At 44.7% G+C, this 15,711-nt stretch overlaps 1 protein-coding gene across 1 annotated transcript in view; it reads right to left on the bottom strand.

Annotated features, from left to right (window-relative positions):
- Positions 1-5,848: 5,848 nt before the first annotated feature.
- Kcnj10 (potassium inwardly rectifying channel subfamily J member 10) overlaps positions 5,849-15,711 on the bottom strand; it is a 29,377-nt gene continuing 19,514 nt past the window's right edge. The window contains exon 2 of the mRNA XM_010616681.2: positions 5,849-8,517. Coding sequence (XP_010614983.1) covers positions 7,378-8,517 — 1,140 coding nt within the window. The 3' untranslated portion in view covers positions 5,849-7,377. The remainder of the gene's footprint in view (positions 8,518-15,711) is intronic.

The raw sequence follows: 15,711 nt of genomic DNA, 5'->3' as shown, positions 1-15,711 counted from the left end.
GGTTTTTTTTTTTTTTTTTTTGTATCCGAGATTGAACTGGTGACCTTGCACTTGCAAGGTAGGGACCAGCACCACTGAGCTAAATCCCCAGCCCTATTTTTCCAGAGTATGAATTGGCAGAGTTTCCATTTTATGATTTGAACAGCAGGTCACATTTTGTAACTTCATTGAGAATTTTATAGAAAAGCTGACAGCTTTCCTCTCTATTAAATGTTCTTCAGAATCTCGTAGCAATCAGTTTTGTCAGAGAGGAAGAGAGGGATGATGAACTGCCCAGAGGACCATTTTTTCTGTGCTTCAGTCTTCTTCCTGTGTTCTTGGGGCGTACTTGTAATAAAGATTCCAATTTTGAAAATATTAATTATAAATCTGAATTTCTTTTTCTTCTCTTTGATGTCTTGTTTGTATCTGATCGTCTCTGTGACCCCATCTCTGATTTATTCTTTTTCTCCAAATTACAGATAAGTGAGCTTTAGTTCCAGAAGGTAGAGAATATAGGAGGTAAATGTCTAAGAATTAACTAAGTAAGGGGTCTTCGGCTGGGTTGGTTTAGGTATTGGCACAAAGGCCCCAGCCCAATCTGTCTCTGTGTGGTTGACCCTATAGAGAGGAGGTACCGAATACGGGCAGACAAAGGAAGAAACAATGCTCCGAAGAAACAGCATGTCACTGAAGGGAATGGGAGGTAAGTAGTTGAGGAAGAAGAACAGATGCAAGTCCTATAAAATAAATGGGAAAGAGGAGTCCAATTCTAGTTTTTTGTTGTTGTTTGAGACAGGGTCTCTGTTTGTAGTTCACGCTGGTCTTGAACTCACTATGTAGCCCAGGTTGGCCCTGAACTCCCAGCAGTTCTCCTGCCTCAACCTCCCCAGTGCTGTGATTACAGGTGTGCACCACCATGCCCAGCTTCTACTTGCTATTTTCTTAGGTAGAATAGAAGCATCAGGGTCCAAGGGCCTCACATTGAACATTTTGCATTGGATTTAGGGATTCTGTCTTCTTACAGCTCCCTGAAAGAGCTACGTTTTTTTCCAATGTTCAACTATTCGTTACCTCTTGGACTATTTATGATACTTCCTAATCCCCCCTTTCACTGTCTGCTCCTAGATTTCTGTCCCTTTAGAGCTAATGGCTAGGGAAAACAAACATGCATTGCTCATCTCTGGTATCCTTAGGTAAGACCTTGACCTTAGTAACTGGCTGCATCTCCTTTCGTTACTCTTCCTTATCTGTTTTGTGCTCCGAGAGGTTTGTTCTCAGGCTTCCCATAGAATAGGCCAGTGAGTGGCACCAGCTGGTCTTTTGTAGCCGTACGCTGTATCTGAGTTCCTCTTCTGAGGCCAAGACTCCAGTTGAAGGCATAGCCCTCTCCCTTGGGTACAATTCTCATCTTGCTTCAATAACTGTCCTTTTAAATTTAAAGCTGGTAAAGGCTTTCTACCTTGCAAGTCCCTGGGTACATCACGATCTCTTTCTGATGCATTAAACCAGCCTACATCGTGGTAAATGATCCCTTCATGAAAACATGCTCCCTTAGCTCTTTGAGTGTACTGTTTCCTGCTAGAACCCTGGCTAATTCTGTCACTTTCTTTTTTGCTAGCTCTTGTCTTGCTCTATAATTTCTTTTGAATCTATTCCCGTTTCTTTCTGTGCCCAATGTCCTACACCTTAGACCTGATCTTCAACAACTCAATAACATGTATCAAACTGTATGTACTTTTTTGGTACCAGGATTGAACTCAGGACCTTGCGCTTGCAAGGCAGGTGGCGGCACCACTGAGCTAAATCCCCAGCCTTATCTGTTGTATTTTTTAACAATCAATGATGTCATGCCTTGTGAAATATGTTCTCTAAATCTTCGATGGTGTATTTAAAATATACCAACGCCACTTAATATGAGCCTTGTGAGCTTTAGGCAGGTCTCGTCTCCCGCTTTTCTTCTTGATAGATACATAGAGCGTCACATATGCCAGAGACTGTGCAAGGTGCTGAACTGTGCTGGTGACCAAACATTTGACATGAATCCCATTCACTTAAGGTCTAGTGAGCAAGACAGACATCAGCTAAATAAATTCACGATATAAAATGGCAACTGTCATAAATAGTATGACCTTCCGGGGAATTTACTTGACCTACGATGCCTTAGAGTGAAGAAGGGTAGGGTTTGGCAGGCAGTCGGGAGAGTCTCAACGCGGCAACAGAAGGCAGAGAGCCATAAGTCTACGCAGCTCTCGAAGGCATATATTATATCATCCTTTCTTAGTCAAATGGTACCTTCCACATAATAGCAGCTCCAGATTTGCTGACTTTTCTTGAATCTTGTGTCAAGTGTGTTCTAACCAGACCTCTTAGATTGATACCACTCCTTGCCTAGTGTCTGTCCCTGTGAAGTGTTTTCCATGGAGAGCTGACTCTTTTTAGCACACGTTATTAATTCTATATCTGGCACTAGCATATGGTACTTGTTATTGCCCTCAGTTATATTTGTTATATTCTGTTTGTTACTTTATTTCTCTTCCTCACGTTTGTAGGAACTAAAAACTTTTAGGAGTTATGTATTTTATATATTTCCTATGTCTTAGGACTCATCCCTCATGTTTCATAAATGTTATAGATTTATTAATGGTCATACTTTTCCCCCTCCCACTTCTTCCATCTCTGAGGACTAAGTCAGCGATTATAAATCTGTTGCTTCTTATCAAAGAGAAGTCAAGCCTGGATACTGACAACCAGGCCTTTCTCAGGTAAAGGTAAAAGACAAATCCATTTCTTTGTGATTTGGCCTATAGTGGCTTGAGAATATAAGGAAAATGGGCCAACAAGTCTACATGGAAGGAAAATTGGGCTCATAGTCACTGGCCCAAAGGGATAGTGTCTGAGATTCAGAGCAACTTGACTTTCCTGGATTAAGTTTAGACTTTTTCATATTCCTGGAGCTTAACATTTTTCACATCTTCTCCTTAAAAACTGTATTTGAAAAGTATTTGCTAAAGAGTCCTAAAGTTAATTAGTGAAGGTGCAGAAAAGGATTGGGAAGATTGGGTGATAGTACTAATGAAAAGCATGAAAGAAAATTAACAAAAGAGGCCTGGTCTCCTGACTAGGAGTTCTTCCAGCCCAGCTGGATTCAAGCCTCCTCTCCCACAGGTACAGCCTATTGGTTCAGGCCTTGACAATAGTATTGGTTAAGATTTCTAAAAAAAGGCTGAATTAGAAACTAAAGATTCATCCATTTTCTTTAGTAGCTTGTTCTGATCAAACAAATAAACCAAAAATAACTCACACATCTCTTTTCCCTAGGTAATTTTTTGTTTGTTTGTTTTTGAGACATGGTCTCACTATGTAGTTGAGACTGACCTATGTAGCCCAAGCTGGTCTGGAACTCACAGTGATCCTCCTGCCTCTGCCTACCAAGTGCTGGGATTGCAGGCATGCGCCACCATGCCCAGCTCTTCCCTAGGTAATTTTGACTTGATTTTGTCTTTAATGCAATGAATGGAAAAACCATCCCTGAATATTTTCAGTAGAGTTGGCCATTCGTGCACCCAGAGGCCCAGCTAACTTTAAAGCATAGGTGGTGTGTTATGTTCCAGATAAACTAGGTTAGCTACCATAGATAAAGGCCTATATATAGATAAAGGCTACGAAGATAGCCCCCTGGAGAAAGGTGCAGTCTCCTGGCTTGTAGCAGCAGTATGACAGGCTTCTTTTTTTCTCTGCTTAGACTTCATAGCATGATCCTTGGATGGTCTTATTAGTTGGCTGGGAGAGATTGGGGGAGAGATTGGGGGCAGGTAGTGAGGCAAAGCCCAGTGTAGGGTTTCCAGGAGCCCCTCGTGGAACTGTACCACCCCCAGGACAGATGGTAGCCCCCATGCCTCACTTCCATACAGGAGCATAAAAGCCAAGGTGTCTCCCTCCATGCCAAATGCCAGGATCGAGACTCTTCTGACTTAGATGACCCCTGCTCTAGGCTGTTTGCAGCCATGTAGAGAGATGGGCTTCTGCCCTGCGAGTATCTTGGGCCCAACTGCTCTTCAGTTCTGGAATTTGGATTCTAGGGTTGAGGCTTCCTTCTAAGGCCTACCAAACACTGAAGTGCTTAGCTTCTTAGTTTACTTCCAGGGGCTGGAGCTGAAGTTACTCCCACCCCTGTGAAAGAAGGAAAGATATGGTGTACTTCAAGAGAGGAAAACAGAAAGGTGCTTTTTAAAAATTTATTTATTAAGGTGCTAAAGTGACAGGATGCTGCTGGGGATGGGTCACACAGTATAAGCAGTAGATTTCCTAGATTTCAGTGGATAGAATATCTTCCTTCCCCATTACTTTCCAGCTCATCTCTTCCTGGTCCTGTGAGTAGTACAGGTTCATCTAACTAAAGCCTTGCTTATTTCTGAAGAGGAACTTCCATCCCTCCTTTTCCCACCATCAAAACTGAAATCCGTCAGGTCTCTCACTTCCAAGTTAAAACCAGGATCATTGATTGTAAGTCTGAAAATCTGGGTGTCCTACTCCTGCAACCAGGGCAAAATATGTGCCCTCTCTGCTAAAGTCGCTGAATAATTCCTTTCTGTACAGTCAGTATATTTGGGCATATATACATCTTTATACATATCTCTCTATATATATATTATCTTTTTTTCTTTAGATAAACCTTTTATATGTATCATTATCTTTATTCCACAAGCCTCCACCCACATCTTGTTTGCCCGTCCAAGTAAGACTCAAGGGCTTCACTGATTTCACTGGGTCCCCAGTCCCCTCCTTTCTCACAACAGTCTGGTATCCTTCCCCACCAGTTGTTTTGCCCCCCTTCTGAAATCTCTCCCCTTAACATCTGTGCCTATAGCTCTCTCCTGACATTCTACATCTATAGCCCATTTCTCACCAGACTTGACTGCCTTCAGAGCTAGTCTGAAAGAGAATTCCAAATCACAGGAGATAGACTGTATTCTAAGGAACTGGGATTGGGGTGGGAGGAGTTTTTCCCAGGGGTACAAGGAGTATATTGGAGAAAATGCCGTATTTTATTAATAGGATGATATGATTTAAAGTGCAACTTAGAACAAAGCTTGGAATTGTAGGAAGAGTGTTTTTAAAAAGTCAAATCAGAATTGTTCTCTTCTTACATTGTTATTCAAGAATATGAAAAGTCTGGGGTCTTCGAATAGACAGCAGAGGGGCCTGGGATTTAGCTCAGTGGTTCCGGCGCCTGCTTTGCAAGTGCAGGGACCCAAGTTCTTGGAAAAAAAAAAAAAAAAAAAAAAACAAACCCAAAACAAACAAACAAAAAATAGAATAGACAGCAGGGAAAAGGAAGAGAAGAATTCCTTTAGGAGGGAAGCAGCAGTGTGCAGAAGAAATCAGATGGAGGACAAATTGCCAGTGGATAAGAAGAGGCCTAGACACGTGCGCGCACGCACGCACACACACACACACACACACACACACATTGCAGTACATTTTGTGCTTACACACTGAAGAATTAAGGTAAGTCTAATGTGAAGTTGAAAGTGTAGAGACTGGCTCTTTGTCTTCTGTTCATTCGGATTTTCAAGTTTTTCTGGTTCTTGTTTTTATGAGACCTAGAGAGTAATGGTGGAGCTTACAGTGAGTGGAGACTCAAAGGTCTTCCTTTTCAAGATAGTTGAGTTCGAGGAGAGATCAATGTAAAAGTGCTGCACGGTTGAAGTAGGTCCAGTCTCAAAATGTTGTGAGTTTCTCTGCAAGGCTCTGCACGTAGATGTATGCATCCATTCTGTACAGGTGTGTAGTTTGTAAAATTGTGTCTGCCTTAAGTAAGATTCATACAGGGATTCTATGCCAAACCACTTTGTGGGGGTTCCTTTGTACCTAAGTGAGACTAGAGAGTACTCATGGGATTTGGGACTTTAGAGAAAATTCTGCTGCCCATATGCCCTTCCTTGACTGCTGTCACAGTCCCCACTGGAAACAACGAGTGACCTTAGCCTTATCTTTGAAAGTATCTTTTGATCAGGGATCAAACTCTGGACCTCGTACTTGTCAGACAGGGGCTGTGCCCCTGAGCTACATCCCTGGCTCCTCTTGAAGTATCTTTTGTACTTGCCTGAAACTATTTCATGGCAGAGGAGAGCAAAGATAACACTGATTTTCATCATTGTATATAAAGTCTCAGGAATGGCTGAGGGTGACCATGGTTATTTGACCCGGAGATGCAGTTTTCTCCCCTCCCAACATTGTCTAATGACACAACTGGCACTTTGCAGAAGGGAAGCAGGAGATGTAACAAAATAGTGGCTGCCAGCCCAGACCTTAACAAAGGATCACAAATTCTGTACGTCAGCCTGGAAATCTGAGAATGTGCCCATCCCTCTTGACCTTTCGGGGGAGTCTGTGCCCTGTAGCTCTAGTTTTAGTTACCCATCAATGTTAAGAGAGGGAAACCCTTCTATTTTCCCTCCCCTTCTCTAAAAGAGGGATCTGCACAGGGTGGTAAGGAAGAAGAGCCACCTACAGTGTGATCTGGAATATCATTCTCAGTCCTTTTCTTGGGCCCTAGACTCTAAACTTTTCCATGGGAACATAGTGGCTAGGGGTTCTCTCATTCACAGTACACAGGGAAACAAATCTTCCCAGGGCTGCCTGGAGGATAGCTTTGCACAACAGCTCAAAAATTGAAGCGTTCAGAATCCGGGTTGAGGTTGATGGGGTTATTGTGAGTGTATGTGTGTTTCTCGGCTCCACCCCAATTGTCTTGAGAACAGAAGCTATGGAAGAGCTATGTATCTTAGGGGCTCCATCTGGAAACTAGTAAGGAAAAAGTGGTGGTGACCAAAGGCCTGGATTATGCTCAGGAGTTACCAGTGAGACTTAAATAGACTATGACAAACTCTTCCTTTGACAGGGGTTGGTAGTGACCCCAGAATAAAATGATTTTAGGTGCTTATATTTCTGAAGGTACAAACCACAAAGCAACCATCAAAGAGAGTCTTGCCTTAGGGAACTTGCTAGATGGAAACAGAGGAGGGCCTCTAGCCTCAAGTCACCGAACTTTCTGGTGGGGGGAGTCTAGCCATCCAACCACATGGTCCTCTTAACGTGAGTCTCCAAGCATGGCTGAGGCCTTCTAGGCCACTTCAGCCTAATCTTCTCTCTCCTTCCCCCCATCCTGGCTTAAGGGAATTGTGTGCCTTAGGGTAAAAGCAGGGAAAGGTGAAAAGGGACGGTAGGAGGAAAACTCGGACCCCAGTTGGCCTATTCTACTGACAGGCCCCTGGGGTAAAGAAGGAGTGGAGGTGGGTACTTCTGGGGTTCTGCGCAAACCCAGGTAGTGTCCCTTGCCCAGGGCATCGAAAGAGGAAGAGAACAGAGGGCTCGGGAGGAGGGGAGAAGCCATCAAACGTTGCTGATGCGCACACTCAGGGCACTGCCCTCCTTCTCAGCTTGCTCCCTTAATGACTCCTCCAACTTGAGCTTTTCTGGGTCTCCATAGCGAACAGTGCTATCATGAAGGCCACTAGGGGGGGCCACTTTCACAACTTGGTCAAAAAGACTGAAGTCAGCTATGTATTTGCCACTGGCTGACAGGGAGATGGCAGGTGTGAACTCATAGCCCCAAAGGATTTCCTCCGGCAGGTAGGAAGTGCGCACCTGGCAGGTAGCACTGGTGGACTCCACTGTCCCACTTAGAATCAGCACCAGCTCAAAGTCACCCTCACCGCTGCGGAGAGGGAGGTCTTTCAAGGGACTGGTCTCATCCACCACGTGGTAGAAAGTCAGGGGCAGAATGAGGAAGGGGCTGTCGGAGGCCGTGTCTACCTGGAAAGTCACATTGACCTGGTTGAGACGAATGTTCTCACCCTCCTTAGTCTGGTGGGTCTGAAGCAGTTTGCCCGTCACCTGGCAGCCAATGAGGAGGCTCTTACGCATATTGGCAACTCGGATCATGAGGCAGGGCTTCCCATTGTGGGAGGCTACAACAGCGTGCTGGCTGAAACGGATGGTCTCGGCTCGCTTCTTGGGCCGGGCAATCTTTGCCAGGAAGGTCCCGGTGATGAAGATCTCCAGAATGGTGGTGAGCACCAGTTGGGCAATGAGAAGCACGATGGCCAGAGGGCACTCCTCACTGATGTAGCGGAAGCCATAGCCGATGGTGGTCTGGGATTCGAGGGAGAAGAGGAAGGCTCCAGTGAGTGTGTGCACCTGTACCACACAAGGGGTGTGGTTGGCAGGGGGACCCAGCTCCAACAGGTCCCCGTGGGCCACAGCCACCAGGTACCACACCACACCAAAGAGGAACCAGGTGCCTGCAAAGGTTGCAGAGAAGAACAGAAGCTTGTAGCGCCATTGCATGTCAATGAAGGTTGTCCATAGGTCCTTGAGGTAGAGGAAGCGCTTGTCGGCAATATGCTCCATTCTCACGTTGCTGCGGCCGTCTTTTGTCAGGACTCTCCGCCGCCGTATTCCCGGGCCCATGATGGGCCGGCTTTCTGTCTGAGTGGTCTGACTGTAATATACCTTGGCAACTGACGTCATCTAGAGGGAGCAAGACAGCATCAAGGAGGTTACTGCACAAATCCAGCTAACTCATAGACACCACCCAGTGCCAAGCAGGAATTAACATTCTTTTTGGTGCCACTTGTTCTTTTACTAGCAAATATTTGTTGAGCACTTGCTATATGCCGGACACTGCAAGGTGCTGGTAAGTCAAGGGTGAAATAACATCACCCTTGCTCTCTAAGAACACGCAGCTTACAGAGGAAGGTACAAGCTCAGGAAGTGTGTAATTTTTAGGAGAGGAGAGGCAGACATCCAAGTAATTCATAGTTCATTGAAAGTAGGGATGAGACTAGCAGAGGCTCTACCGATCTCCATAAAATCAGTTCTGAAAAGTGATCTAATTTTAAAGTAGGATTTTCCCCATCCACATGAATATTACAAGGCAAGAAAAGATATTCCATTGAAATCCTTCCAGGCCAATCTTCTTAACCATCCGCACATACTCTTAATTTCTCTCCTAGACCCAAGTTAATACCTGTTGATGATACTAAGACACTCATCTGGCTGAGAAAATAGCAGAAGTCACCAAGATGTTCTGCAAGTATCCAGCCCATTTCTTTTATTATTAGTATCACCACCATCATCTGTTTGCATCATCTGAGGACATTAGGTCTGAGTTAGGGTCTAGACTGGTATTAGGAAGAACACAGACAGGACCTGGACAAATAGAAATAAGCAGTGGTGAAAGAGAAACAGCTTACATACGCTTCCCGGAAGCAGTAGGACATTTTCCCAAGAATTGGCAGAATTGCCCGATGATAGGTTGCAGAATTGTCTAGACAATTCTCCTGTCTCCTGAAGTAGGAGAAGTAGGAGTACGTATTAGTTAGTTGCCATGTCTGCACAGGCTCAAATGCAGGATTGCTATTGGCCCTGATAGTAGTAGGAAGTGGAACAAGGCACTGAAACAGGAGACAGTGCACTTAACACAAGGTGCCTGGCACCCCTGCCCAGGGAGTGGCTTGTACTTTTCCAGCAGAGAAAATTTTAATCCCTCGAACCCTTGGACTCTGAATCTGATGACCAGATCTTCTCCAAAAGGAGCAGGGTGATATGGGAGTTTTTCCCTTTTTGGAGATCAGAGAGGCCCATCTCAATCTCCATTTCACGAGAATTTGAACCATTCTTTTATCATTCTTCACACTTTCTCCCTCCCCTGTTTTACACTGGCTCAATCCTGGAAAATTCTAAATTACTGGGTTCATCCATAGGTAGTGAACTGAAAATCACCAATGGATGAGAATCCCAAGAATGTTCAGAAGCAACCAGAATGCCCACTTTACCAGCCTGTGGGCCATTTGGAACTTTTATCCATGGGAGACTGTTGTTCAAGTAGACTTGAGCGCTAATTATTGCCCCATGTCCTTGGTTACCATGGAGCAAAAAAGAAGCTGTACAACTCTGAAGTGCAAAGAATTCCTATTTAAGAGCAAATAAAACCCTATTTAGTACAGTAGTGGCAATAAGAACAAATAGCCTCCACAATGCCTGTGTGTATATATGGAACTGTCGGAGTTCACACACAAGCACACCTTCTCACGTAACCCTCAAACCCTTAAAAAGAAGGTATAAACCCTCTGACAAATTTTGAGGACTAGTAAAGAACAGATGAGTTACTGCAGTATTGAAGGTGAGTGAACGTAATTTTAATTTTCAAAATGAAAACAATGTACATTTCACAAACTATAAACAGGAAAGATATGGATCCTAGACAAAATTCTTGAATGGGATAGGAGAAAAGGTTATCAGTAAGATTCAGCCCTGGTTCACTGAGAACAAATCACAGCCAAATGATTTCTTTGTATGATAAGATTACTAAGTTGACAAATCAGAGAAATGCATAGAGAAAGTGTGTCTAGGCTTCAGCAAGATTTTTAGCAAGATCCTTCATCATGTCCTTGAGGACAAGATAGAGAAAAATGAACAGAATGGCAATCTAATTAGATGATTTAAGTTTGTTTTTTTAATCAGTGGTACTGACGAGTGAACAATTTGAGTCTGAAATTAGTTTTCTCCTGATGCACCAGAGAGCGTTATCTTTGATCTAACCTTATTCAGTGTTTTAAACAAAATTTTATTGAAATTAGAAAATACTATAGACATCAACTATGCGGATGACAGAAAGCTGGGAGGGATTTCAAATGCAAAGGCTAAGTAGGAGCCAAATGAATGGGCCAAATTTAACAAAAAGAGTAAATGTTGATTTATATACTTGGGTTCAAAAATATCCCAAAAGCGAGTTCAGGATTGGGAAGATATAAATTAGTAAGCAGTACCATGAAGACAAGAATTAAACATTTTAGCAGAAAATAAACCAATAGGAGTTATTCATGTAATTTGATTGACAAAAAAAAGCAATACAATCTAAGTTGATTGTACTCGGCTCAGTTTATACCACACCTGCAATGTCCAGTCTCTAGGAGCAATCAGGATGTGAGAGGATTCAGGGCCAGATCACATGAGAAACAGTTAAAGGAAATGGGGAATTTAGGCAGATGAAGAGACAAAGTGAAGAATGTAGCGGATGTCTGAAAATACTTGGCTTGAAGAGGGCTATCATGTGAATAAAAGTTCGGACCAGTTCTCTGAGCTCAAGAGGAACATCCAGAGCCAGCAAGTTCAAACTACAAGAAGAAAGGCTCCAGACTGATATCACAAAGGGCTCTGTAACAGGACAATCCAAACATTTGAAGAAGCTTCTAAGTGTGGAGAGTTCCCAGACCCTGAAGATATGCTAGGGTAGATTGGACAAGCATTTTGCAGGGATAATTGAGGAGATTAAACTCCCACCTCTGCCTGTGCACTTTCTGTACTGATGTTTAGATTACTCATCAGAGTCCCACTTTTGTGTTCAGGGGAAATCCTGCATATCAGGGAGAAGGAAAGCCCTGAGGGCCCATGGAAAGCCTTGCTCACTATTCTCAAAATAATTATATTATTACTTCTCATTTTAGCGCTTATAAATACATAGTTTGGTCCTCACACCATGAGGTAGGTAGAAAGATGTCATTACAAACTAAGGCTCAGAGAGCTTTGCTCCCAACTAGGTTGGTGGTAGAAACATTCTGGAGCCTGGTCCAAAATTTTTTTTAATTGTAGCAACCGTTTCTGGAGTCCAGGTTTATGGTCACGAGTCTCCTGCTCTCAGGAAGTACCTCTGTAGCACCTTGCACAGAGACCACAGCTGAGAGGAGACAGAACCTGGAGCATCTGAGCCCAGTGAGAAGGCCAGGGACCCGTGGGCACTGGGATTTTGGCTGCGGACTAGCCTCTGTGGCCTCTGGCTGTTGTCTTTGCCGCCTTCAGCTGTCGCCTGCTGCCAGCCTTTTTATCTGCCACCTCCAGCTGTGATGTGCTGCTCCCAGCTGTTGTGCCACCTCCCACAGCCAGGCGCTTTGTTCTCCACGGTGGTCAGAGTCAAAGTGGATAAACAGTACACTCCACCCCCAAGCTGGCCTGGCCCCTGGGGAAGGAAGCAGGCCAAAGTTCTGGAAGTGGTTTGCTGTGGCCCACCCCACATATACAGACTCCCTCCTCCAGAGGGCGCTATTTCCCTAAACAATTTCAGCCAAACACCAGGGCCAGCGTTCCAAAGCCAAGACTAGCTTCTGAGCAGTGAACAGACAAAAACAGGGACATCCACAATCTTCTTCCTCTAAGAACGGAACTAATGATTCTTTTCCCAAATCAAAAGCCAGCCATAGCTACAGTGACGTCCTGCATGGTCCTTCAGCAAATACCACTCCCACCGCAGGTTTAATGCTGTCAGCTCCTAAAACGTTCTTTCTTTACCTTCAAGCTCATTTATCTTATCTGGCAGTCAGTCACCCATCTTCTAAATGAATAGATTTATCAGAGTGTAGAATTGCTCTCAAGTAAGAAAATGATTCGTGACTGACAGCCCTCCTATTGTTTTTAGGATAAGCTGCAAGCTTCCTAACACAAAATTCAAGGCCCTCCGTGACTGGTCTCTGCCTACCTCTAGGCCTTCTTCCTCAGGATCTTCCACACAACCTTAGACCCTAGTTCTGTAAAGAGCCTCACTGTCCCATCCTCTCCGCCTTTGTACCTGCTTTTGTATTGCCCAGCCCAGTGCCTACCTGATGATCTCCTGCTTACCCATCAAAACCAAACTCAAGTGTTAGAGATGCCCTTGGAAGGCTTCTCCACCCTCAAAGAGATAGTTCATCTCGGTGCTACCTCCCCCCGCCCTCGCTTAGGCATGGTTTTACTGAGCATGCTCTTGCACAAATTACCAATTTATCACACTGTGGTGCTTTGAAATGTTTGTTTACCATTGTTTGCCATCTGTGAGCTCTTAATTTAAGGCCAGGACTGTGCCTTGCATCTGCTTCCCCAGATCCAACTACAGTGGCTAAGAAAGACCAGTTGCAGGGGTGACTGAAAGCCTGATCTGGACAGGCAGAAGCCCAGGGAGGCCACAGCCTCGGTCTGCGTCACAGGAGATGGAGTCCATGGAGACTTTGAGGGGGTGCCACGGCACAGCGAGAGGGGACCCACCTTTACACAGGCCTCACTAATGCTGCAGAGGCTTACAGATCCATTTTTGGAGGGTGGAAGGAAGAAAGCCCAAAGACCTCAGTATGAGCCTTTGTCTGAGTCAACTTCTTTTGCAGGAGGATGGTGAGAGAATGATTCTTTAAGTTGCCATGCAGCCCTAGAGTTGACTGTGCTAAATTACGTGGCATGGATGTTTCAGCCCACTCCAGCTGGTGAGGGGGCAGGGAAAAAGCCCACAGCCTATCACCCTGGAGGAAAGCGCCCCAAGGAAAGAGCTTCACCTATTTCCTCTGCCACAAGAACAGCTTGACTGAAAGGAGTTTGGGGATACAAAGACTTAAATGCATTCACTTCCAAATGCGAGTGAATCCTCTCTTCTCCCACGTGCTCTCCTCTTTGGATGCCTAAATCGTCATTAGGGATGCCACTGTTCTTCCGGTACCCACGGGCCAAGTCTGGGATCATCGCAAACTCCTCGCTCAACACGCACCTAATGCTGTGTTTGGTGGGCCTGTTTGTTGTGCCTCCTCCCCTTCATTTCTTTGCCTTCCTTAATGCCCTCTGGCTGAATTGCTGCATCACCTCCTACTCATCCCATCTCTGTTCCTTCTCTCTCTTCAAATCCATCCTACATTGAAGCTGGGTAATTCTTCCTCATTTACCCCTCTGATCATAAATCAATGAGCATTTATCCAGTACTTTATAAAGCACTTTCACATTTGATTTGCACGGCATTATTCCTGGAAGGGCATTAGGATCATAATCCTTGTTTTATGAATGAGGAAACTGAAGCTTAGCAAGATACTATGACTCAGTAAGTTGTAGAACTGAACTCATGTTCAGGTCCTCTGTCTCCCGAACTCAGCCCCTTTCCATCACACTGTACCTGTCTTAGCTCCTTCCCCTGCTCAAACAACAAAACAAAACAAACAAGCAAAAACCCACGTAACATCTCCTCATTATCTATCAGAGAGAGTCAAAGAGAGGGTAAACTTGGGTTGGCACCCAGGGCATTCTGTGGTACTTCTTTTGTGGTGGTGGGTGTTGAGACAGAGTCTCACTATGTAGGTTACCCTGGCCCAGAACTTCCAGAACTTGAGCTGATTCTCCTGCCCCAGCCTCCCAAATGATTGCCTACAGATGTCCACCACCGCACCCAGCTCAGTGATCTACTTCTAACCCTCTTTCCTAGATTTATTTCCTGCTGCTCCTTTCCACGGATACTTTAGGCGAACCAATGATTCCGTTTCCTGCTGCACTCACAGGCTTTCTTTCCTGCCTTCATAGAATCATTCCTGCTCTTCTGTTTCCCTGGCCTCCTGAGCTCAGTTCAGATGACCTCTCTTCCACGAAGTGTTCTCTGATCCCCGCTTTTCCCAAGTTCACATACAACTGTATCTAGGCACAGTGATAACCTTCATGGCGCGACATTTGTCTTCTTACAAAAAAAGCTCACGGAAAGAAGAGTCTAGGATGAATGTAGCTTGGTGACCCTGACAATTAGCACAGTGCCTAACATGTACTAAGTGCTCAGGAAATATTTTACAAATGAATTAATGAGTAGAAAGGGGCTCCCAACCTGCTCCCGAATTACGGGTCAGTCTGAGAACCAGAAGAGACTCTGGGCTCGTGTAGGGCTGAGGGGATGTGGGAGATCTTGTCCTGGTTAGCATGAATGGAACCTCACTCAGGCCTAGGGCTTTTGGGGCTTTTGTATTGTCTCTTTCTTGCTTGTGTCTTCTATTGTGATGTTTTCTCTTGTTCCTTGCACACATGGAAACCACAGATGACTAATTAGAAACAGTAATAGATATGCAAACAAACCAAACATTTTCCTCCATAACAGTGTTGCCCACCATGTACAATTGGAGTTGTTTTCATGAATTCATACAATTAACTTTTTAAACGTATCTACTGGGTACCAGATTCTATACAGACCCTGGAATTAGGGAGATGGTTCAGATATAGATTCTGTTCTCAAAAATCTTACAACCTGACAAGGAAGGCCACCATAAACCAAGCAGAAAGTCATAGGAGCCACAGGAAAGGTCTGAGTGGAGTGTGAAGGTTTGTGATATGCCAGACACTGGACTAAGTTGGGTTTCTTTTATTCTTCAACTCCCCTAACAACCTTGTAGGATGTTATTCCCACTCAGAACAGGAAACATATTTAGTAAGCAACAATCAGGACTTGAGCATTTTCTTCTATCCCTGACTGCCTCACTCAGGGAAGACTCCATAGAGAAAGGTATCATCGGACCTGAGCTTGAAGGGTAGGCAAGATTTGGACCCTGAGAGAACAGGGTTTGGAGAGGAGGCTTTCAAAAAAGAGGCCTTTCCAATGAAAGGGGAACATGAGCAAAAAATATAACAGTGAGGAAATCCAAGGCCGCCAGGGAGTAAGGAGGCATTTGTTTGGGCTGAAATGAAGGAAAGTCCTTAACAGGACAAACTGGAGAAAGATCACTGTGCTGTGATTCTACAATACTCTTGTGCCAGCTGGGTGTGCTGGCTCATGCCTGTAATCCCAGCTTTTGGGAGGCTGAGGCACGAGGATCACTGCAAGTTCAAAGCTAGCCTGGATACATAGGGAGTTCAAGACCAGCCTGAACTACACAGCAAGATCCTGTCTCAAAACACACACACACA

Source organism: Fukomys damarensis, unplaced genomic scaffold (genome assembly GCF_012274545.1).
Source record: "Fukomys damarensis isolate Sample0158 unplaced genomic scaffold, DMR_v1.0_HiC HiC_scaffold_19, whole genome shotgun sequence".
Classification (NCBI taxonomy): Eukaryota; Metazoa; Chordata; class Mammalia; order Rodentia; family Bathyergidae; genus Fukomys; species Fukomys damarensis.
This window is presented reverse-complemented; position numbering and strand designations above follow the sequence as displayed.